The 23,536-nt window shown below is 46.2% G+C and overlaps 2 protein-coding genes across 2 annotated transcripts in view; both read right to left on the reverse strand.

Moving 5' to 3' along the window:
- The window catches only part of LOC121004264 (oocyte zinc finger protein XlCOF6.1-like), a 28,690-nt gene extending 17,156 nt beyond the window's left edge, over positions 1 to 11,534 (reverse strand). Inside the window, exon 1 of the mRNA XM_040436426.1 lies at positions 11,400 to 11,534. Coding sequence (XP_040292360.1) covers positions 11,400 to 11,534 — 135 coding nt within the window. The remainder of the gene's footprint in view (positions 1 to 11,399) is intronic.
- The window catches only part of LOC121004472 (oocyte zinc finger protein XlCOF22-like), a 1,539,666-nt gene that overhangs the window by 473,559 nt on the left and 1,042,571 nt on the right, over positions 1 to 23,536 (reverse strand). The gene's annotated exons all lie outside the window — the stretch shown is intronic.

Genomic DNA, 23,536 nt, shown 5'->3' on the forward strand with positions numbered 1-23,536 from the left:
TGTTGTGGGACAGTGAACACTCTTTTATTAAGCACTTTTTCCTTTCTATTGTATTTTATTTATTAATTTTTTTTAATTATTTTCTATTTTTTTGTGCCACATAATATTTTATTTCTCTTTTCTTTTATTTATATTTTATTATATTTTTTATTTAGTTTTCAAATTTTTTTAAATATATTTTTACCACAATTTGTCCCCAAGAGGTCACTGAAAGACCTTTAGGAGACAATAAGTGACTTTTTTTTTTGCACTATTTCCACTGTAACTGGAGCATCCAAAAGGAGCCCCAGTTACAGGGAAACCAGCCTGCTGCGGAGGCTTTGTACGAGGGCAGCGCTCCTTTGTTCCCGAGACACCCAGCGATCACGTGATCGCCGGTTCCACACTGAGAGCGCTCATAGAGGAGAAGGCAGAAGCGCTAATAAAGCGCTTCTGTCTTCTCCTCGGCTTCCCCGCTCTCACTAATAGCCGGGGACCCTTTTCGCTCCTGCTAAAGTGCAAAAACTGGGATTTATCTGCTGTGCGGCACTCTGTGCAGAAACACAGCTGATTGCAGGATCAGCTGTGTTTCTGCCCAGCAGGGCGGGGGCCGCAAACCATGCCTCTGGGGGCCGCAGGTTGTGCACCCCTGAATAGAACTAAGGGGAAGGGAACTGACAGCAACACTAATGCCAGAAGCCTGACTACTAAAACTGGGGAGCTGGAATTAGTGATGTGTGAGGAGAACTATGACATAGTGGGAATAACTGAGACATGGCTGGATGATAGCTATGACTGGGCAGTTAATGTACAAGGTTACAGTCTGTTTAGAAAGGATCGTCAAAACCGGAGAGGGGGAGGGGTCTGCCTTTATGTAAAGTCTTGTCTAAAGCCCACAGTCCGAGAAGATATAAGTGAGGGACATGAACATGTGGAGTCACTGTGGGTAGAGATACATGGAGCTAAAAACAACAATAAAATTACTAATAGGAGTTTACTATAAACCACCTAATATACCAGAGTCCACAGAAAATCTACTACTAAGGCCTCATGCACACGACCGTATTTTTTTGCGGTCCGCAAAACGGGGTTCCGTTTTTCCGTGATCCGTGACCGTTTTTTCGTCCGTGGGTCTTCCTTGATTTTTGGAGGATCCACGGACATGAAAAAAAAGTCGTTTTGGTGTCCGCCTGGCCATGCGGAGCCAAACGGATCCGTCCTGAATTACAATGCAAGTTAATGGGGACGGATCCGTTTGACGTTGACACAATATGGTGCAATTTCAAACGGATCCGTCCCCCATTGACTTTCAATGTAAAGTCAGGAGTTAATATACCATCGGATCAGAGTTTTCTCCAATCCGATGGTATATTTTAACTTGAAGCGTCCCCATCACCATGGGAACGCCTCTATGTTAGAATATACCGTCGGATTTGAGTTACATCGTGAAACTCAAATCCGACAGTATATTCTAACACAGAGGCGTTCCCATGGTGATGGGGACGCTTCAGGTTAGAATATACTAAAAGATGCTGGTTGCCATGGTTACCGATCGGAGCCCCAGCGATTAAACTGGGACTCCGATCGGTACTCTCAGCTGCCACCAATGATAGGGGGGAGATTTTAATTAGGAGGGGGAGGGAAGGGAGAAAGCCCACTGGCCACCAACGAGTTAACTACAGGGGAGGGAGGGGGGCCCACTGGCCACCAACGAGTTAACTACAGGGGAGGGAGGGGGGCTGGCCGCACTGGCCACCAATGAGTTAACTACAGGGGAGGGAGGGGGATCTTCCGATCAGTCTGTATAAAAGTAACCTACGGCCATGGATCACGGACACGGATGCCAATCTTGTGTGCATCCGTGTTCTTTCACGGACCCATTGACTTGAATGGGTCCGTGAACCGTTGTCCGTCAAAAAAATAGGACAGGTGATATTTTTTTGACGGACAGGATACACGGATCACGGTCTCGGCTGCAAAACTGTGCATTTTCCGATTTTTCCACGGACCCATTGAAAGTCAATGGGTCCGTGAAAAAAAACGGAAAACGGCACAACGGCCACGGATGCACACAACGGTCGTGTGCATGAGGCCTAAACGAGATAGACAAGGCGGCAAATCATAATGAGGTGGTTATTATGGGGGACTTCAACTACCCAGATATAGACTGGGAAACTGAAACTTGTATATCTCATAAGGGAAACAGGTTCTTGGCAATAACCAAAGACAATTACCTCTCCCAACTGGTTCAGGACCCGACTAGAGGGACGGCCATACTGGACTTAGAATTAACCAATAGGCCTGACAGAACAACAGACGTGCAGGTTGGTGGACACCTGGGAAATAGTGACCATAAAGTGCGTTTCTACAGGGAGGAACAAAAATACCAAACTTCAAAAAAGCTAAATTTAGCCAACTAAGAGAGGCCATAGGCCTAACTAACTGGGACAAAGTCCTCAAAAATAAAAATACAGCCACAAAAATGGGATATCTTTAAAAACATCCAAAAATCTCATTGTGAGAGGTACATACCGTATGGGAATAAAAGGTTAAGGAACAAAAAGAAACCAATGTGGATAAACAGAATTGTAAAGAAAGCAATAAATGACAAAAAGAAAGCATATAAATCACTAAAACAGGAGGGTAGCACGGAAGCACTGAAAAACTATAAAAGGAAAAAAATAGAACATGTAAAAAACAAATAAAAGCGGCCAAACTAGAGACCGAGAGATTAATTGCCAAAGAGTGTAAAACTAACCCTAAAATGTTCTTCAATTATATAAATGTTAAAAAGTATAAATCTGAAGGTGTCGGCACTTTAAAGAGGACCTTTCACCTAGTATGACACTGTGAACCAACTATACAGACATGGAGAACGGCGCCCCGGGATCTCACTACACTTACAATTATCCCTAGGCGCCTCTCCGTTCTCCCGTTATGCCCCCAGGTATCTCCGCTCACTAAGTTATAGTAGGCAGAGATTTCAGTCACTAAGTTATGGTAGGCGGAGTCTGCCCTTGTTCTGCTCTAGCGCTGGCCAATCGCAGCGCAGAGCTCACAGCCTGGGAGGTTATTTTCTCCCAGGCTGTGAGCTCTGCAATGCGATTGGCCAGCGCTACAGCAGAACAAGGGCAGACTCCGCCTACTATAACTTAGTGACTGAAATCTCTGCCTACTATAACTTAGTGAGCGGAGATACCGGAGGGCATAACGGGAGAACGGAGCGGCACCCAGGGATAATAGTAAGTGCAGTGAGATCCCCGGGTGCCGCTCTCCATGTATGTATAGTTGGTTCACAGTGTCATAATAGGTGAAAGGTCCTTTTTAAAGAGTAATGAGGGGGGAGTCGCAGAGAGCGACGAGGAGAAAGCAAAGCTGTTAAATATTTTTATCTCCAAATGTATTCACTGAAGAAAATAAACTGTCAGATGACATGCTGAATGTAAAAATAAATTCACCATTAAAAGTGTCCTGTCTGACCCAGGAAGAAGTACATCAGCAACTTAAAAAGATTAAAATAGACAAATCGCCAGGACCGGATGACATACACCCCCGTATCCTAAGGGAATTAAGTAATGTCATAGCCAGACCCTTATTTCTGATATTTGCGGACTCTATACTGACAGGGAATGTCCCACAGGATTGGCGCATGGCAAATGTGGTGCCAATATTCAAAAAGGGTCCAAAAACAGAGCCTGGAAACTATAGGCCGGTAAGTGAGGGATCGGTCATGTCAAACTAATTTAATCCGTTTCTATGAGGAGGTAAGTTCTAGACTTGACAGCGGCGAATCAATGGATGTCGTATATCTGGACTTCTCCAAAGCATTTGACACTGTACCACATAAAAGGTTAGTATATAAAATGAGAATGCTCGGACTGGGAGAAAACGTCTGTATGTGGGTAAGTAACTGGCTCAATGATAGAAAACAGAGGGTGGTTATTAACGGTACACACTCAGATTGGGTCACTGTCACTAGTGGGGTACCTCAGGGGTCAGTATTGGGCACAATTCTCTTCAATATATTTATTAATGATCTTGTAGAAGGCTTGCATAGTAAAGTATAAATTTTCGCAGATGACACTAAACTGTGTAAAGTAATTAACACTCAAGAGGACAGTATACTGCTACAGAGGGATCTGGATAGATTGGAGGCTTGGGCAGATAAGGTTTAACCTCTTCAGGACATAGGGTGTACAGGAAGGCCCTTATGTCCTGGTACTTAAGGACACAGGGCGTACCTGTACGCCCTGTGGATTTCCGAGCACCGCCGCGCAGCGGCGGTGATCGGAAGCAGGTGCCTGCTCAAATCATTGAGCAGGCACTTCGGCTAAATGCCTGCGGTTTGCGGCTTTTATCTATTGCAGTGGTGGCGTGTGGCGGTGCCATCGGGTCCCCATGCGGCTGTAGGGGGGACCCGATGGCATGGAAGGCAGCGCGATGCCTTCCGGAGGCATCTGCGCTGCCTTCCGGTGATGAGCCTGTTAGATCCAGCCCCCTGGATCTCACAGGCCCCGGAATCTGTATGAGTAATACACACAGTATTACTCATACAGCCAATGCATTCTAATACAGAAGTATTGGAATGCATTGTAAAGGATTAGACCCCCAAAAGTTCAAGTCCCAAAGTGGGACAAAAAAATTAAGTGAAAAAAAAGAGTTTCAAAAATAAAGTTTTCCCCCCCAAAAATTAAAAGTTTCAAGTAAAAATAAACAAAAACGTCATTTTACACCAAAAAAGTTAAAAAAAATTGGTAAAAAAAATAAGGGGGGGGGGGGGAAGAGTATACATATTAGGTATCGCTGCGTTCGTATCGACCGGCTCTATAAACATATCACATGACCTAACCCCTCAGATGAACACCGTAAAAAAAAAAAAAAAAAAAAAAAAAAAAAAAAACTGCTAAATAAACCATTTTTTGTCACCTTAAATCACAAAAAGTGTAATAGCAAGCGATCAAAAAGTCATATGCACCCCAAAATAGTGCCAATCAAACCGTCATCTCATCCCGCAAAAAATGAGACCCTACCTAAGATAATCACCCAAAAACTGAAAAAACGATGGCTCTCAGACTATGGAGACACTAAAACATGATTTTGTTTTTGTTTAAAAAAATTATATTATTGTGTAAAACTTACATAAATAAATAAAAAGTATACATATTAGGTATCGCCGCGTCCGTATCGACCGGCTCTATAAAAATATCACATGACCTAACCCCTCAGATGAACACTGTAAAAAATAAAAACTGTGCTAAATAAACAATTTTTTGTCATCTTACATCACAAAAAGTGTAATAGCAAGCAATCAAAAAGTTACACGCACCCCAACATAGTGCCAATAAAACAGTCATCTCATCCCGCAAAAAAATCATACTCTACCCAAGGTAATCGCCCAAAAACTGAAAAAATTATGGCTCTCAGACTATGGAAACACTAAAACATGATTTTTTTTGCTTCAAAAATGAAATCATTGTGTAAAACTTACATAAATAATTAAAAAAAAGTATACATATTGGGTATCGCCGCATCCGTGACAACCTGGTCTATAAAAATACCACATGATCTAACCTGTCAGATGGATGTTGTAAATAACAAAATAAAAACGGTGCCAAATCAGCTATTTCTTGTTATCTTGCCTCACAAAAGTTTAATATAGAGCAACCAAAAATCATTGTACCCTAAACTAGTACCAAAAAAACTTCCACCCTATCCCGTAGTTTCTAAAATGGGGTCACTTTTTGGGGGTTTCTACTCTAGGGGTGCATCAGGGGGGCTTCAAATGGGACATGGTGTCAAATAAACCAGTCCAGCTTTCCTTCTGCGCCCTGCCGTGTGCCCGTACAGCAGTTTACGACCACATATGAGGTGTTTCTGTAAACTACAGAATCAGGGACATAAATATTGACTTTTGTTTGGCTGTTAACCCTTGCTTTGTAAAAGTAAAAAAAAATATTAAAAATGGAAAATCTGCCAAATAAGTGAAATTCTGAAATTGTATCTCTATTTTCCATTAATTCTTGTGGAACACCTAAAGGGTTAATGACATTTGTAAAATCAGTTTTGAATACCTTGAGGGGTGTAGTTTCTTAGATGGGGTCACTTTTATGGAGTTTCTACTCTAGGGTTGCATCAGGGGGGCTTCAAATGGGACATGGTGTAAAAAAAAAAAAAAAACAGTCCAGCAAAATCTGCCTTCCAAAAACCGTATGGCATTCCTTTCCTTCTGCGCCCTGCCGTGTGCCCGTACAGTAGTTTACAACCACATATGGGGTGTTTCTGTAAACTACAGAATCAGGGCCATAAATATTGAGTCTGGTTTGGCTGTTAACCCTTGCTTTGTAAAAGTAAAAAAAAAAAAAAAAAAAAAGGAAAATCTGCCAAATAAGTGAAATTTTGAAATTATATCTCTATTTTCCATTAACTCTTGTGGAACACCTAAAGGGTTAACAAAGTTTGTAGAGTTTTCAAGATTTGCTTCTAAACTTCTAAGCCTTGTAACATCCCCCAAAAATAAAATATCATTCCCAAAATGATCCAAACATGAAGTAAACATATGGGGAATGTAAAGTAGTAACTATTTTTGGAGGTATTACTATGTATTATAGAAGTAGAGAAATTGAAACTTGGAAATTTGCTAATTTTTACCAATTTTTGCTAAATTTTGTATTTTAAAAAAAAAAACAAAACATTTTTTTGACTTCATTTTACCAGTGTCATGGAGTACAATATGTGACGAAAAAACAAACAATCTCAGAATGGCCTGGATAAGTGAAAGCGTTTTAAAGTTATCACCACTTAAAGTGACACTGGTCAGATTTGCAAAAAATGGCCTGGTCCTTAAGGTGAAAAAAGGCTGTGTCCCTAAGGGGTTAACACTGACAAATGTAAAGTTTTGCACATGGAAAGGAATAATGCAAGTCACTTGTACATACTAAATGATAAAACACTCGGTAACACTGACATGGAAAAGGATCCAGGAATTTTAATAAACAGCAAACTAAGCTGCAAAAACCAGTGTCAGGCAGCTGCTGCCAAGGCCAATAAGATAATGGGTTGCATCAGAAGGGGCATAGATGCCCGTGATAAGAACATAGTCCTACCACTTTACAAATCGCTAGTCAGACCACACATGGAGTACTGTGTACAGTTCTGGGCTCCTGTAAACAAGGCAGACATAGCAGAGCTGGAGAAGGTCCAGAGGAGGGCAACTAAAGTAATAACTGGAATGGGGCAACTACAGTACCCTGAAAGATTATCAAATTTAGGGTTATTCACTTTAGAAAAAAGACGACTGAAAGGAGATCTAATTAATATGTATAAATATATCAGGGGTCAGTACAGAGATCTATTCCATCATCTATTTATCCCCAGGACTGTGACTGACGAGGGGACATCCTCTGCGTCTGGAGGAAAGAAGGTTTGTACACAAACATAGAAGAGGATTCTTTACGGTAAGAGCAGTGAGACTATGGAACTCTCTGCCTGAGGAGGTGGTGATGGTGAGTACAATAAAGGAATTCAAGAGGGGCCTGGATGTATTTCTGGAGTGTAATAATATTACAGGCTATAGCTACTAGAGAGGGGTCGTTGATCCAGGGAGTTATTCTGATTGCCTGATTGGAGTTGGGATGGGATTTTTTATTCCCCTAAAGTGGGTAAAATTGGCTTCTACCTCACAGTTTTTTTTTTTGCCTTCCTCTGGATCAACTTGCAGGATAACAGGCCGAACTGGATGGACAAATGTCTTTTTTCGGCCTTATGTACTATGTTACTAACACGTGTGTAATCTTCACTGACTCCCTCACTAATACATTGCTAGTCCCTATATAACCCCTATATTCCAGCAGTCAATAGTCTAGACTGACCTAATGAACGGCTGTCTGTCTGCCCTTATTAAATCACATAAGGATGCGCTGAGTCTATACCCTAAACCCTATTTTAAGATCAACATTTCACCATAGAGACTCATCAGGAGCTAGGTTAAGCACAAGACAGACAATACACAGAAATAAAAGTCCCATACGCCTCGGGTGGTGAGGCGACAGCATCGTTGCTATGTTGGCCGTAATACGGCTGCTGCTCTCTGCAGTTTAAATAGGTGGAGAACCCCTCTCTTTTTGGGCGAATCTTGTGGCAGCCGGCGGGTGAAAGGACGGTGGGCGTGTCAAAGGCACCGTATGCGCCTGCCCCGATGACCCGCCTCTCTCCATGCCGTGATCCTGCACTGAGTGTCAACACACTCGTACGTATAATGCAGAGAACAAATCGGCGATTGTAAATGTAACGACAGAGAAAAGAACAGAAGGGACTAGGGATAATATCGCTACAATAGAGCATATATGAGAATCAGATCAGTATGTCCTGGCTACACCCCTGTGTGTACAAGGGGACCTCGACATACACTCACCTAAAGAATTATTAGGAACACCTGTTCTATTTCTCATTAATGCAATTATCTAGTCAACCAATCACATGGCAGTTGCTTCAATGCATTTAGGGGGGTGGTCCTGGTCAAGACAATCTCCTGAACTCCAAACTGAATGTCAGAATGGGAAAGAAAGGTGATTTAAGCAATTTTGAGCGTGGCATGGTTGTTGGTGCCAGACGAGCCGGTCTGAGTATTTCACAATCTTCTCAGTTACCGGGATTTTCACGCACAACCATTTCTAGGGTTTACAAAGAATGGTGTGAAAAGGGAAAAACATCCAGTATGCGGCAGTCCTGTGGGCAAAAATGCCTTGTGGATGCTAGAGGTCAGAGGAGAATGGGCCGTCTGATTCAAGCTGATAGAAGAGCAACGTTGACTGAAATAACCACTCGTTACAACCGAGGTATGCAGCAAAGCATTTGTGAAGCCACGACACGCACAACCTTGAGGCGGATGGGCTACAACAGCAGAAGACCCCACCGGGTACCAATCAACTCCACTACAAATAGGAAAAAGAGGCTACAATTTGCACAAGCTCACCAAAATTGGACTGTTGAAGACTGGAAAAATGTTGCCTGGTCTGATGAGTCTCGATTTCTGTTAAGACATTCAAATGGTAGAGTCCGAATTTGGCGTAAACAGAATGAGAACATGTATCCATCCTCTGATGGCTACTTCCAGCAGGATAATGCACCATGTCACAAAGCTCGAATCATTTCAAATTGGTTTCTTGAACATGACCATGAGTTCACTGTACTAAAATTGCCCCCACAGTCACCAGATCTAGACCCAATAGAGCATCTTTGGGATGTGGTGGAACGGGAGCTTCGTGCCCTGGATGTGCATCACTCAAATCTTCATCAACTGCAAGATGCTATCCTATCAATATGGGCCAACATTTCTAAAGAATGCTATCAGCACCTTGCTGAATCAATGCCACGTACAATTAAGGCAGTTTTGAAGGCAAAAGGGGGTCCAACACCATATTAGTATGGTGTTCCTAATAATTCTTTAGGTGAGTGTGTGTATAATATATATATATATATGTGTGTATATATATATATATATATATATATATATATATATATATATATATACACACACACACACACACACACAGCTTAAAAAAATAAAGGGAACACAAAAATAACACATCCTAGATCTGAATTAATTAAATATTCTTCTGAAATACTTTGTTCTTTACATAGTTGAATGTGCCGACAACAAAATCACACAAAAAAATTATGGAAATCAAATTTTTTAACCCATGGAGGTCTGGATTTGGAGTCACCCTCAAAATTAAAGTGGAAAAACACACTACAGGCTGATCCAACTTTGATGTTATGTCCTTAAAACAAGTCAAAATGAGGCTCAGTAGTGTGTGTGGCCTCCACGTGCCTGTATGACCTCCCTACAACGCCTGTGCATGGTCCTGATGAGGTGGCGGACGGTCTCCTGAGGGATCTCCTCCCAGACCTGGACTAAAGCATCTGCCAACTTCTGGACAGTCTGTGGTGCAACGTGACGTTGGTGGATAGAGCGAGACGTGATGTCCCAGATGTGCTCAATTGGATTCAGGTCTGGGGAACGGGCGGGCCAGTCCATAGCATCAATGCCTTCGTCTTGCAGGAACTGCTGACACACTCCAGCCACATGAGGTCTAGCATTGTCTTGCATTAGGAGGAACCCAGGGCCAACCGCACCAGCATATGGTCTCAAAAGGGGTCTGAGGATCTCATCTCGGTACCTAATGGCAGTCAGGCTACCTCTGGCGAGCACATGGAGGGCTGTGCGGCCCTCCAAAGAAATGCCACCCCACACCATTACTGACCTAATGCCAAACCGGTCATGCTGGAGGATGTTGCAGGCAGCAGAACGTTCTCCACGGCGTCTCCAGACTCTGTCACGTCTGTCACATGTGCTCAGTGTGAACCTGCTTTCATCTGTGAAGAGCACAGGGCGCCAGTGGCGAATTTGCCAATCTTGGTGTTTTCTGGCAAATGCCAAACGTCCTGCACGGTGTTGGGCTGTAAGCACAACCCCCACCTGTGGACGTCGGGCCCTCAGATCACCCTCATGGAGTCTGTTTCTGACCGTTTAAGCAGACACATGCACATTTGTGGCCTGCTGGAGCTCATTTTGCAGGGCTCTGGCAGTGCTCCTCCTTGCACAAAGGCGGAGGTAGCGGTCCTGCTGCTGGGTTGTTGACCTCCTACGGCCTCCTCCACGTCTCCTGATGTACTGGCCTGTCTCCTGGTAGCGCCTCCATGCTCTGGACACTACGCTGACAGACACAGCAAACCTTCTTGCCACAGCTCGCATTGATGTGCCATCCTGGATAAGCTGCACTACCTGAGCCACTTGTGTGGGTTGTAGACTCCGTCTCATGCTACCACTAGAGTGAAAGCACCGGCAGCATTCAAAAGTGACCAAAACATCAGCCAGGAAGAATAGGAACTGAGAAGTGGTCAGGTCACCACCTGCAGAACCACTCCTTTATTGGGGGTGTCTTGCTAATTGCCTATAATTTCCACCTGTTGTCTATCCCATTTGCACAACAGCATGTGAAATTGATTGTCACTCAGTGTTGCTTCCTAAGTGGACAGTTTGATTTCACAGAAGTGTGATTGACTTGGAGTTACATTGTGTTGTTTAAGTGTTCCCTTTATTTTTTTGAGCAGTGTATATATATGATCCAAATGGGCTAAATGGTGATGGTTACATAAGCCCACTAGAGGCAAAGGGGAGGGGGTTGTCCAGACCCAAATCTTATATGATGGACATCGCAATCACAGTATATTTGGCACAATTCATACCCAGGGTGCGATCAAGCAAAGGAGACCAGTGTGAACAGTTACATAAAACACACATATGAAATGTGTTCATTCAAGCCTTCAGGACGTACAGTGCGCAGCCTGAATGTCCATTCAGCCTCCTTTTGTAGCAATCTTTTGTCATGATCGCCACCTCTCAGGGTCCTTTTAATTACCTCGATGCCCTGGAATTTAATGGCCCCCACATTTACGGCGTGCTTGTTGGAAATGTGACGTGCGATGGGAGTATCCGCGCCACTGCGGATGTCGTTGAGATGTTCCCCTATCCTCCGCCGAAACTCCTGTATCATTTTGCCTACATATTGAAGGCCGCACGCACACGTGGCTAGATAGTTGGTTCTGCAGTTGATTAAAGATAGAATTGCAAATCTCTTTGGTGTCACTGTGCTGAAGCTATTCCCCCGTTGAATCGCCTCACATGCGACGCAACAAGGTCCCCCTAGGTTGTTGGTTAAGCCATGTAACTGGCTGTGGGGTTTGTAAGAAACTGAACTCGCCCATCTTTTAAATTGCGGCCCCGGCGAAACGTGATGGTGGGGGTAGCACCCACGAGGTGTCCCACATCAGGGTCTGATTTAAGAATACCCCAATACTAGGCGAGAATATCCCGTACACGTTATGTGCCTCAACAAAAGTGGCAATGATGCGGACTTGGTTTGATTCACTCTCTCTAGCCGGTGGCTCAAAAAGTGTGTCGCGGTTTGCCGCTAGCGAAGGTTGGTATGCGCTCTTGAGGACCTGTTGTGGATAGCCTCTATTTTCAAAACGAATTTGAAGGTCCCTAGCTGCCACCTGATAGTCAATAAGCCTCGAGCAATTCCTGCGTAACCTCAGATATTGCCCTTTTGGTATACCTTTTTTCAGAGCCCAAGGGTGGCAGCTGTCCCACTGAAAGGTTTTTGGCTAAAAATCTTTTTTTCAATTGGCTTTTATTAAAAATATTGAGCTGTTCTGTCACACAGGGTTAACTTTTTGACTGGTACTTTTACTTTGTGCTCGTCATCTAATAACGGTCATAAACATTTATTTAAGCCACATTCTTATCAGCAACATAAAAACTGAGCTATAATGATTGTTTTTAAGGGTAGACAGTAGTGTTGATGCAGTTGTATTATAGTCAGCAACGGAGCCAAGGCTCATCACTAGGAGCTCGGTCAAAATGCAACATGCCAAAAGGAGAAGAGCATGTTCAGAAACGTGACCAATGATCAAAGACAGAAGGACAATAGATTCCTGGTATACAATTCAAAAAGACAAGGCAGTAGTGTGGTCAGGATGAGAATCAAATACAGTAGCCACTAGCAGTACATAGGGAAAAGCAAGGAAAGGAATTTAGCTCCAGGCAGTACATGCCAGGATGATTCCTCAGGACCATGAGTAGGTTATTGGTTATTCTACGGGCCCCCCACCCCTACTGTGGATTACCTCAGCTCCCCTTTTTCCCCCAAAAGAAACAGCCACTGTTTGGATTAAATCAGCCACAGCAGCAGTTTTATTAATAAATAAAATCTATAACATAAATAACATTAATATTAACAATAAACTTGACGAGGGAGGTCGTAGAAGCCCCAAAAATTTAATCTCCATAAACCACAATGGCGATTCCATCTTGCCTCCAGCCGTATAACACCAGCTAGGAGACACCAACTGATGGACGCCTCTCCGAACCAACCAGGTGCTCAACCTATGAGAGTCCAGCCCCCATTGAGGCCCTCCCATTCAGCTATACCATCCTGTATCACCAGCTTCTAGGACCTCCCACCACCAAAAACACGCAGCTTGACTTTACCATCCTCAAGCTTGCGCGTTCCTCCACAACCTCAACGCCCTCTCAATACCTCCCTGTAAACTCAGTGACCATATGTCATGGCTGAGAGTGGGGGAAACTCTCAGCCGTGCGGTGTCATAGATAAGGAAGCTGCTTGACCAGGACAACAGAATTAGGGAGCAGGTCACCTCCTAACGCATCCCTAAAACTGACCCTGACTCCTAGCTGTATGAGCCAACCCTGATTGTAGGAGGGCTCATACTCAGGAACCTCGGGGCCCTACTAGCCCTCAAGGGATCCCTGAACTAGGAGCTGGGTAAGACAACCTGTTCCTCCTTGACACAGACGAACAGGAGTCTAAACTGGCCAAACTGCAAGGAAGGGGAAACAAACAGCCTATGGATATGGCAGGTGAGTAAAACCACTTCCACCCCTACCTGCCACAGACACACTGATTGGATCCCGTGCTCAAATGCTGCTGTCCACACCAAACATAAAAAGGACACAGCACACACACAAAACACACAGGAACCCAGATCCATAGCTGCAGTAAGAATAGACACCACACAAACATAAAATAACATCGTGACATAATATCTATGACCACAAGGGTGGCCCTCACTGGCAGATGGTATAAGAGACCAGGAGGATGACTCCAGCATACAGCATGGCTGGAGTACCCCTCAGCTTCAGGTCTCAGCAGAGGCTAAATAGCCCAAGTGGCCACACCCACACAAACACACACTGGGAAGGGAATTAACCCTTCCAAGTCCAGGCAGGGTAGTGAAGCCACTTAAAGGGAAAAGCACAAACAAACATTTCACTCCACCGGCAACGGCTGGGTGGCAACCATGTCCTGGGGAACAGCCAGAAGGCCGAGACACTGCCACCACATGCACACAACATCACACATTGCCACGGGCAACCGCAAGTGAAGGAAGGTGTCACAGTGCACACATACATAAACCTCGTGCACAACAAACAGGGAAAGTGCACACATACAAAGACAGAATGTCAGGTGGAACCGCCTGCCCTTGACAGCAAGCTGCCTAGCAACAGCTCAGGCTGCTATACTGCCAAAACTATTATGTTGCCAGCGGCAACCACACGTGAGGCAACAAACTTCAGCCCTCATCTGTGATTGAGAACGAAACCAGACCGCAGACGACTACATGCGGTTCCAGGAGTCATGACCATGACCATGGTCGTGACATCATAAATCTATACAAACTGCGTTCAGGTGTACCCCATCCGTCCGCCAAAAACCACCGCTACAAGCTTCCAATTTGGGATGTCGCACCGCCACTGCACCGTTTCTTGCACAGAACCACCCTATTCAACTTAATCCTGGCCTTATTCAACCGCTCTACCGATCTCTCCTCCCGCCATGAATTCCTCGGCACAATATCTGACCACACCGTTATCAGGGCCGGGAAAAGGGACCACAACCGCGCATAACGATGCACCTCCCGCAACACAGAACCCCGCAACATACCTCTACACCCGAGCCACCTAATTACCGCAACTTCCCGCTCCAACCCCAATTTCCGCCCGTTCGACCGCACATCAGCTCTCAGCACCCCCCAAAACACAAAGGAATGGCCTAAAATCCACACAAGCGCCGCCGCGGTACCTGAAACACAAAAAAAAAAAACCTCCATATTAATTACAAAACCCCGAACCCTCACATAACACCCAACCTCACATACGACCTATAACGGCCCGATTCCCACCTACCAATCCTTTTAATCACCTCGTCACTGATGCCTAATCTAGCCGCCTCCGTGGCCGCACCGATACAAAAGGAATGACCCGTAAAATCACTAGAGTCTATTCCCAAAGCTCTCAAGCACTTCTTGAACACTGCCACAAATTGGAATGACCTCTCCTCATGTCTAATAAGGGGGCCTCCCACAAAACTCGAGCCCAACCTGTACTCCCTCAAGCACTTAACCGGACATCCCACACACCCAGGAACCTCAAACAATGTGACAAAACAACCCCTACCTTCCCTGTCCGTTTTGGAAAAACGAATACGAAACACCACCCTGTCTCCGTACAGATCCACATCATCCCCAAACAAAGCCCCTTCACACCGCATGCTCTTACAAACTAATTCCCCTAATCAAAATGCTCCGAAAAAGGCCAGTGAAAATGCCAATCTAAAACAACCGACCCTCACTAGGTGACCTACATACCAAAACCACTTGAACACCCAAGCGTAACAGTAACGCAAAAGACACTGGCCGCCTAGAATCCACTGTCCACCTACACCCTCTCAAAATTTGCCTGACCAAAAATGCTTTAGTAACATCCTGCAAACCCCGCAACTTAAAACCAAAAGCCAAACCCGCCATGCAACTATTTATCTGAGATACCAACCAACCCTTTTCTTCAACACTCCCAATAAATAACAGCAAAGGTACCTCTCCGGAATCCACACCCACTTTCAGCTCCCCACACCACTGTTCCCAAATACGCACGCCCTATCATAAGCCCGCCAAGTCCCCTCGCTCAAAGAGTTCCTCAAAAGTCCCACTACCATTCCTACAAGAGCTCCCACAGGGACTCCGGACACCCCAATCCTTCTGCATTTGCTTCTGGGGCCAGCTGACGAAACCGCTCCAACTGTAAACGAGAAAGAGCATCAGCAATGCCATTGGAAATCCCCGGCACATGGACAGCCACAATCCAAGCGTTAAGCGACAAACGTCGTAAAACCAAATGCTGCAATAAATGAACTACCGGAGGCGAAGACACCGTCAAACCATTAATAGCCTGCACCACCCCCAGACTGTCACAATGAAAACAAAACTTTTATTTCGGAACACATTTCCCCAAAGCGTTGTTACCAACACTATCGGAAACAGTTCCAACAGTGCCACATTCCGCACCCAACCCCTCACAAACCAAGACTCGGGCGCACCACTGTCCTTGACAATACGCCCCAAAACCAGTTCCTCCTGCTGCATCCGTAAACTATTTGAAATCAAAACTATCGACCACACTCTCCATCACCAACGTCCTACCATCAAATTGCCGTAAAAACCCGTCCCACACCGCCAAAACCCCCTTCAACTCCTGACCCAGCCTGATAAAATGATGTGGGAAACAACCCCTCCTGTGTCCGACGCCAAACGCCTACAAAAAATCCGGCCCATAGGGATAATGCGACAAGCAAAATTCAATTTCCACAAAAGAGACTGCAAGTTTCTGAACCTTATTTTCTTTGCCCGCAACGCATCCGCCACCCTCAGATCCTGCACCTTTTCTTCCGGCAAACAACACTCCATCTTAACTGTATCTATAACTATACCTAAGAAACTCAACTCAGTCGTCGGGCCCACCATCTTACCCTACGCTAAAGGCACCCCAAACAACGTAAAAACTGACTGTAACATAGCCAACAACAACGCACAAACATGCGAATCCGCCAGACCCAAAGAAAATCATCAAGGTAATAAATAATGGAGGAACAACCAGACATGTCCTCCACCACCCATTCTAAGAACGAACTGAACATTTCAAAATATGCGCACGACATGGAGCACCCCATTGGCAAACACCTGTCAACTAAATACCCGCCATCCCAAAAACAACCCAACAAATGCAAACTCTCTGGATGCACAGGTAAAATTCAAAACGCTGCCTCTGAGTTCCCGGACCCAATTTTCGCACCCACTCCACAGCCGCATCAAAGGAGGTATAAACCACCGAACAAAGCTCATGATCTATACCCTCATTGACCGACGCACCCTTTGGAAACGATAAATGGTGAATGAGTTGAAATCTATTCATTCGCCTCCTTCTTGGGAACTACCCCCAACGGAGAAACCCGTAAATTCACCAACAGCATCTCCGAAAAGGCCCTTCCATCCTCCCCAACACCACCTCCTTCGCCAACTTATCTGTAACCACCTCCGGGTGCTCCAACGCAGAACGCTGATTTTTTTCTCACCTCCCCCACTGGCAAAGGGTAAGACGGAATACGAAACCCTTCCGAAAAACCCATTTCCAAAAACACAGCGGCTTCCCGTTTCGGATATCTATTTAGATACCCCAACATCTTTCCCACCTGGACTGGGCTCCGCCCCTTTTGCAACATTGTCTACCCTTCCCCCGCCTGCCGCCCCTAAAACACCAGCTGGGTCTAAGATTTTGCGCCACCTGAAGCGTCTTCAACCTGATGTGGTTCTCCTGCAAGAGACGCACTTGGAAGATAAAGATTTCTTTCGCCTGAAAATTTTTTGGGTAGGTTCTGTATACGGATCCTCGGCCAGAGAACGCAAAGCAGGAGTACTCACTTTGCTTCATAGAAATTTCTCAGGGAAAATACTATCAGAATCTCATGACAATGAGGGCAGATGGCATAGGCTATTGGTAGAGATTGGAGGGATATCTTATAGTATCCATAATGTCTATGCCCCAAATGATAATAACGCCCCTTTTTACGCTCTTCTGGAGAACAGACTGCATATGGATGGAACTCACAATAGAATTGTGGGTGGTGATTTTAACTCAGTCGCATCTGTTCTGGAAGACCGGAAGAGGGTTGAGGGGACGGTCAGAACACAAAGGCTCTCTGACAAGGTTATACCTCCCCTTTTAGCCTCTACAGGTTTATATGATACCTGGCGCTCTCTGCATCCTGATGACAGGGAATACACACATTTTTCGCACGCACACAATGTATGGTCTCGTATTGACTACCTCTTCCTTCCCTTGCATATGTCATCTAGGGTGGTCTCCGCTGAAATTCATGACTTACTTATTTCTGATCACTCACCTATCTCCATTTCCCTGCAGGATACTTACCCTAGAGGAACTGATTTTCTGTGGCGCTTTCCTTCTTTTCTGGCCAAAGATGACAACTTTAAAGACACACTACAAGGTTGGTGGTGGGAGTTTCAAGGGGATAATCCCCGAGGTGCATCAGATGTTTCAACCCATTGGGAGACTGCTAAAGCGGTCCTGAGGGGTCGAATTCTCAGTTATATCAGTAATTTACGCAAGGTGGTCGCAAAACAATATCAGGAGGCTAGCTCGACCCTTAGACAGGCATACACTCAATTCCTCCAGGTGGCTACCACTCAGTACAAGGAGGCCTGGATTGCAGCTAGAAATACCTTTGAATTATGGGTAGATAAAAGGGAGGCAATGTACAGGTCAGAATTCCAGACGGATCTGTTCAGATTTGGAAATAAATCAGACAAAATGTTGGCTAACTTAGCACGGGGCAGGAGAGCTCCTACAGTCATCCCAGCTCTGAAAGGGGAGGGGGGAGTGGTCCAAATAAATAAGTTGATAAATTGATTGCTGGGGAAATACTATGAGCGTCTCTACAGCGACACTCCAGAGGATCCCGAAAAGGGCGAGAGTTTTCTATCAGACGTCAAACTGCCTTCCCTGACTGAGGAACAACAGGGATCTTTAAATGCGGAAATAACTGCTGAGGAAGTACTACATATAATACGCTCCTTACATAATGGGAAGGCGCCAAGCCCTGACGGATTCTCAGGGGAATTTTTAAAGTGCTACAAGAAAATCTTGCCCCCACGCTAACGGAATATTTTAATCACCTACTACACACAGGTAGTTTTCCTGCTCATGTGAATGTTGCCCACATTAAATTGATACTTAAGCCTAATAAAGACCCACAAGATCCAGGTTCGTACCGCCCGATCTCGCTCATTAACCAGGATCTCAAGATATTGACTAAAATATTGGCTGACAGACTGAGCCTACTAATGCCCTCCCTGGTAGGTCCTTCCCAAGTTGGTTTCATTAAAGGGAGGTCAGGGGTGGCCAATATCAGGAAGGTATTGGCAACCTTGGATTGGGTTCGGCACCGCCCTCAGCCAGCCTCGACCCCTATTTTGTTGGCTTTGGATGCGGAAAAAGCTTTTGATTCATTGCGATGGGACTGGCTGGGGGTGGTGCTCGATAAATTCAAGATTTTTGGGGGATATCCGTACTTTTCTGAAGGGTCTCTATTTCAGCCCAGCGGCGCGCATTCATACGGGTGGTTTCCTGTCCCAGGTTTTTCCCCTTCAGAGAGGAACTAGACAGGGTTGTCCGCTTTCCCCCCTCCTCTTTGACCTAGCCATCGAGCCTGTAGCTAGATTTTTAGAGGGCTCAGACTTGTACTCAGGTATCACTATAGGTAAGAAAGAGGTCAAACTAGCTTTATATGCCGATGATCTTCAGATTTTTATGGAAACTCCTCAGCAACACTTAGGCCCCTTAATGGAGTTCCTAAGTTTTTTTGGGTCCTTTTCGGGATATAAAATAAACTCGTCTAAAAGTGAGATTCTGGAGTTACACGCCACCAATCCACCGCAGTTCTGGTTAGACCTGGGTTTCTCTTTGTCTGCTGTTAAGAAATATGTCACTTACTTAGGGGTTAAAATCGGTAAGCTCCCGGGGTCACTGTACTCGCTAAACTACCCTCCCCTCATAGCGAAAATAATATCTGAACTACAGAAATGGCATTCACTTCCCTTGTCTCTACTAGGAAGGTGCCAGCTCATCAAAATGATGAGCTTTTCTAAGTTGCTCTACCCCCTCCAAACGCTTCCGATCCTACTGAAACATACTGATGTCCCTGCCCTGAATAAAGCGTTTACCACGTTTTTGTGGTCCGGCAGGCGCCCTCGTATCTCTCTTTCGAAGCTTATGCTGTGGAAACCAGAAGGAGGAGTGAAATTCCCGAATGTACAGGGTTACAATTTATCATGTCTTATGCATCACATATCCGATTGGGTGCACAATACTGATCTTTTCTCTAATAGGGAATTGGAACAAAACCTGGTGGCTCCCTGGAACTTAGTATCGTGCCTTCACTCTAACCTGGCCTTGTTACCTGGGATATTAAATCCTCGCTTTTATTGAGAGATACAATAGCAGCCTGGAAGGCGATCAGGAAGACAGCAGGTCTGCCTCATGCAATCTCTAAATGGATGCCGTTATGGGGTCATCCAGAATTTCCGTCAGGAATTAGTTTGAGACCCTCTGAGCTGTGGGTATCTAGAGGTTTGACTAGGGCGGAACATCTGATGCACCAAGGGGAAAAGCGTTGGCTGACCGCAAAAGAACTGAAGGAAAAATACGCCCTGCTGGATTCCCATTTCCTGCAAATAATGTAGATTGTGGGTTTCTGTTCACATAGACTGCGTGAACTGTCAAGGGAGGCGACCACGAATTCCTTTGACGAGATCCTCAGTTTCTCTCTCTAGGTTGTATAGGGCTTTTTCAGCCAATTTCACGAAAGCCAAAGTGTCCACACTTTTTAAGAAGTGGGAACGTATCACCATGGATGATGAGATTGGGGAAAAGATCCTGGAAGGCTGGAGTAAGGTCCGCCAGTGCGTGATAGGTGAGACTTGGCGTGAAACGTATTTTAAAATGATGCATCGGGCAATTTATGGTTTTAATTTTCCAGCCTCGCCTCAGTTTCAGGACCGTATCACACATTGTCCAAACTGCAAATTGGCGGCTACGGATTTCTGGCATGGCATATGGACATGTCCTGAGGTAGTCAAATTTTGGGCCACCGTGATTGATTATATCAAGACAACCAGGTTGGTGGAATTACCTATGGAACCCCAGGCCCTGGTCTTCCATTATATACGTCCGGAAAACCCAACTCAGATACCGATCATATTGCACTCTGTTTTATTAGTAGCCAAAAGAGTCTTGCTTCAAAGATGGCTCATAGATGCCATGCCAGACATTACAGCTGTGGTCTCTGATTTGAAAGTTCTATTGGGCTTTGAGAGGATTGAAGCGTCTAGACACAAAGAAGGTTCAGCTAGGGTTGAGCGATATACCGGTATCACGATATACCGCGGTATTAAAAAAACGGCGATATGGCGATATCGCCGTTTTGTAAATACCGCGGTATTTCGTGACGTCATAGGAGCGGTCATGTACGCTGACCGCTTCTAAATCTGCGGCCGCCCGCCCTAGCATGAACCGATACGGGACATTTGCAGAGTACTTCTACTCATGCAAATGTCCCCGATACCTGCTGGCCGCTTGCTGCGGCGCTCTTAGCAGTTCGGCCGGCGTGGGGGAGGGAAGGAATTCTGTCACTCGCATTTCCTGCACCCGACCTCTGAGAGGACGCTGTGATCCGCGCAATTAACCCCTCAGGTGATCACAGCGTCCTCTCAGAGGTCGGGTGCCGGGAATGTGGGCAGTGCCCCCCTCCTCCCTCCCTCCCCAGTATTAATCATTGAGGCCACAGGGTCGTCCCCCCATCATTGGTGGCAGTGGGCCCCCCCTCCTCTCTCCCTCCCCAGTATTAATCATTGGAGGCCACAGGGTCGTCGTCCTCCTCCTCCCCCCATCATTGGTGGCAGTTTGCAGTTCCGATCGGAGTCCCAGCAGTGTAATGCTGGGGCTCCGATCGGTTACCATGGTAGCCAGGACGCTACTGAAGCCCTGGCTGCCATGGTATGTTAGTGAGCAGCATTATACTCACGTGCGTCGTGGCCGCCGGTCGCTCCTTCTTCTGTCTGTGCGGCGCATTGCTAAGGCTTATAGCATTAGCAATGCGCCGCACAGACCTATGAGAAGAAGGAGCGCCCGGCGGCCACGACGCACGTGAGTATAATGCTGCTCACTAACATACCATGCCAGCCAGGGCTCCAGTAGTGTCCTGGCTACCATGGTAACCGATCGGAGCCCCAGCATTACACTGCTGGGACTCCGATCGGAACTGCAAACTGCCACCAATGATGGGGGGAGGAGGAGGACGACGACCCTGTGGCCTCCAATGATAAATACTGGGGAGGGAGAGAGGAGGGGGGGCCCACTGCCACCAATGATGGGGGGACGACCCTGTGGCCTCAATGATTAATACAGGGGAGGGAGGAGGGGGGCACTGCCCACATCCACCAATGATGGGGGGACGACCCTGTGGCCTCAATGATTAATACTGGGGAGGGAGGAGGGGGGCACTGCCCACATCCACCAATGATGGGGGGACGACCCTGTGGCCTCCAATGATTAATTCTGGGGAGGGAGGAGGGGGGGCCGACTGCCACCGATGATCGGGGGGAAGACCCTGTGGCCTCCAATGATTAATACTGGGGAGGGGGGGGGGCCCACTGCCACCAATGATGGGAGGGGCACCCTGTGGCCACTGCCACCAATGATTAATACTGGGGGGGGGGGGGGGCCCACTGCCACCAATGATGGGGAGGGGGACCCTGTGGCCACTGCCACCAATGATTAATACTAGGGGGGGGGGGGGGGGGGGTTACCAGAGGGGGCTGATAAGAGGGAGAGGCTGGGGGGGCTGATCAGAGGCTGGGGAACTGCCCGTCTGCCCCCATACAGTATAACGTCTCCTTGTGGCTGCCCCCCATACAGTATAACGTTTCCTTGTGGCTGCCCCCATACAGTATAACGTCTCCTTGTGGCCGCCCCCATACAGTATAACGTCTCCTTGTAGCTGCCCCCATACAGTGTAACGTCTCCTTGTGGCTGCCCCCCATACAGTATAACGTCTCCTTGTGGCTGCCCCCATACAGTATAACGTCTCCTTGTGGCTGCCCCCATACAGTGTAACGTCTCCTTGTAGCTGCCCCCATACAGTGTAACGTCTCCTTGTGGCTGCCCCTATACAGTATAACGTCTCCTTGTGGCTGCCCCCATACAGTGTAACGTCTCCTTGTGGCTGCCCCCATACAGTGTAACGTCTCCTTGTGGCTGCCCCCCATACAGTATAACGTTTCCTTGTGGCTGCCCCCCATACAGTATAACGTCTCCTTGTAGCTGCCCCCATACAGTGTAACGTCTCCTTGTGGCTGCCCCCCATACAGTATAACGTTTCCTTGTGGCTGCCCCCCATACAGTATAACGTCTCCTTGTAGCTGCCCCCATACAGTGTAACGTCTCCTTGTGGCTGCCCCCCATACAGTATAACGTCTCCTTGTGGCTGCCCCATACAGTGTAACGTCTTCTTGTTGCCCCCCATACAGTGTAACGTCTCCTTGTTGCCCCCCATACAGTATAACGTCTCCTTGTGGCTGCCCCCATACAGTATAACGTCTCCTTGTGGCCCCAAGTGTTTTTTTCTTCTAAATGGGCATTTATCGCGATATATATCGTTATCGCGATAAATTTCTTAATATCGTTATCGTGGGAATATTTTTGATATCGTCCAACCCTAGGTTCAGCTTCCAAATTCTTCAATAAATGGCGCACTTTTATTACCGCACACTTTAGTCCGGTGGAGATTGGGGAATTAGTTAAACCCTTTCAGTACACCTCATGGTATCTTAAAGCATCTCTAAGTAATACCTTGGGCCCCCTGGCAGTATAGTCCTGCTAGGGGGCCCAAGGCCAAAACCTCGGACCAAAAGCTCCGTAGTTCCACACAGTCCCAAAACATATGCAACAAGGATGCAGGACTTATACCGCACCTAGGACAATCCACATCTGCCCGAACACCAATCCAGCATAAGAATTCCGGAGTCCTATACACCCGGTGTAATAAAAACAACTGAGACATAA

The sequence above is a fragment of the Bufo bufo genome, chromosome 6, assembly GCF_905171765.1.
Source record: "Bufo bufo chromosome 6, aBufBuf1.1, whole genome shotgun sequence".
Lineage (NCBI taxonomy): Eukaryota > Metazoa > Chordata > Amphibia > Anura > Bufonidae > Bufo > Bufo bufo.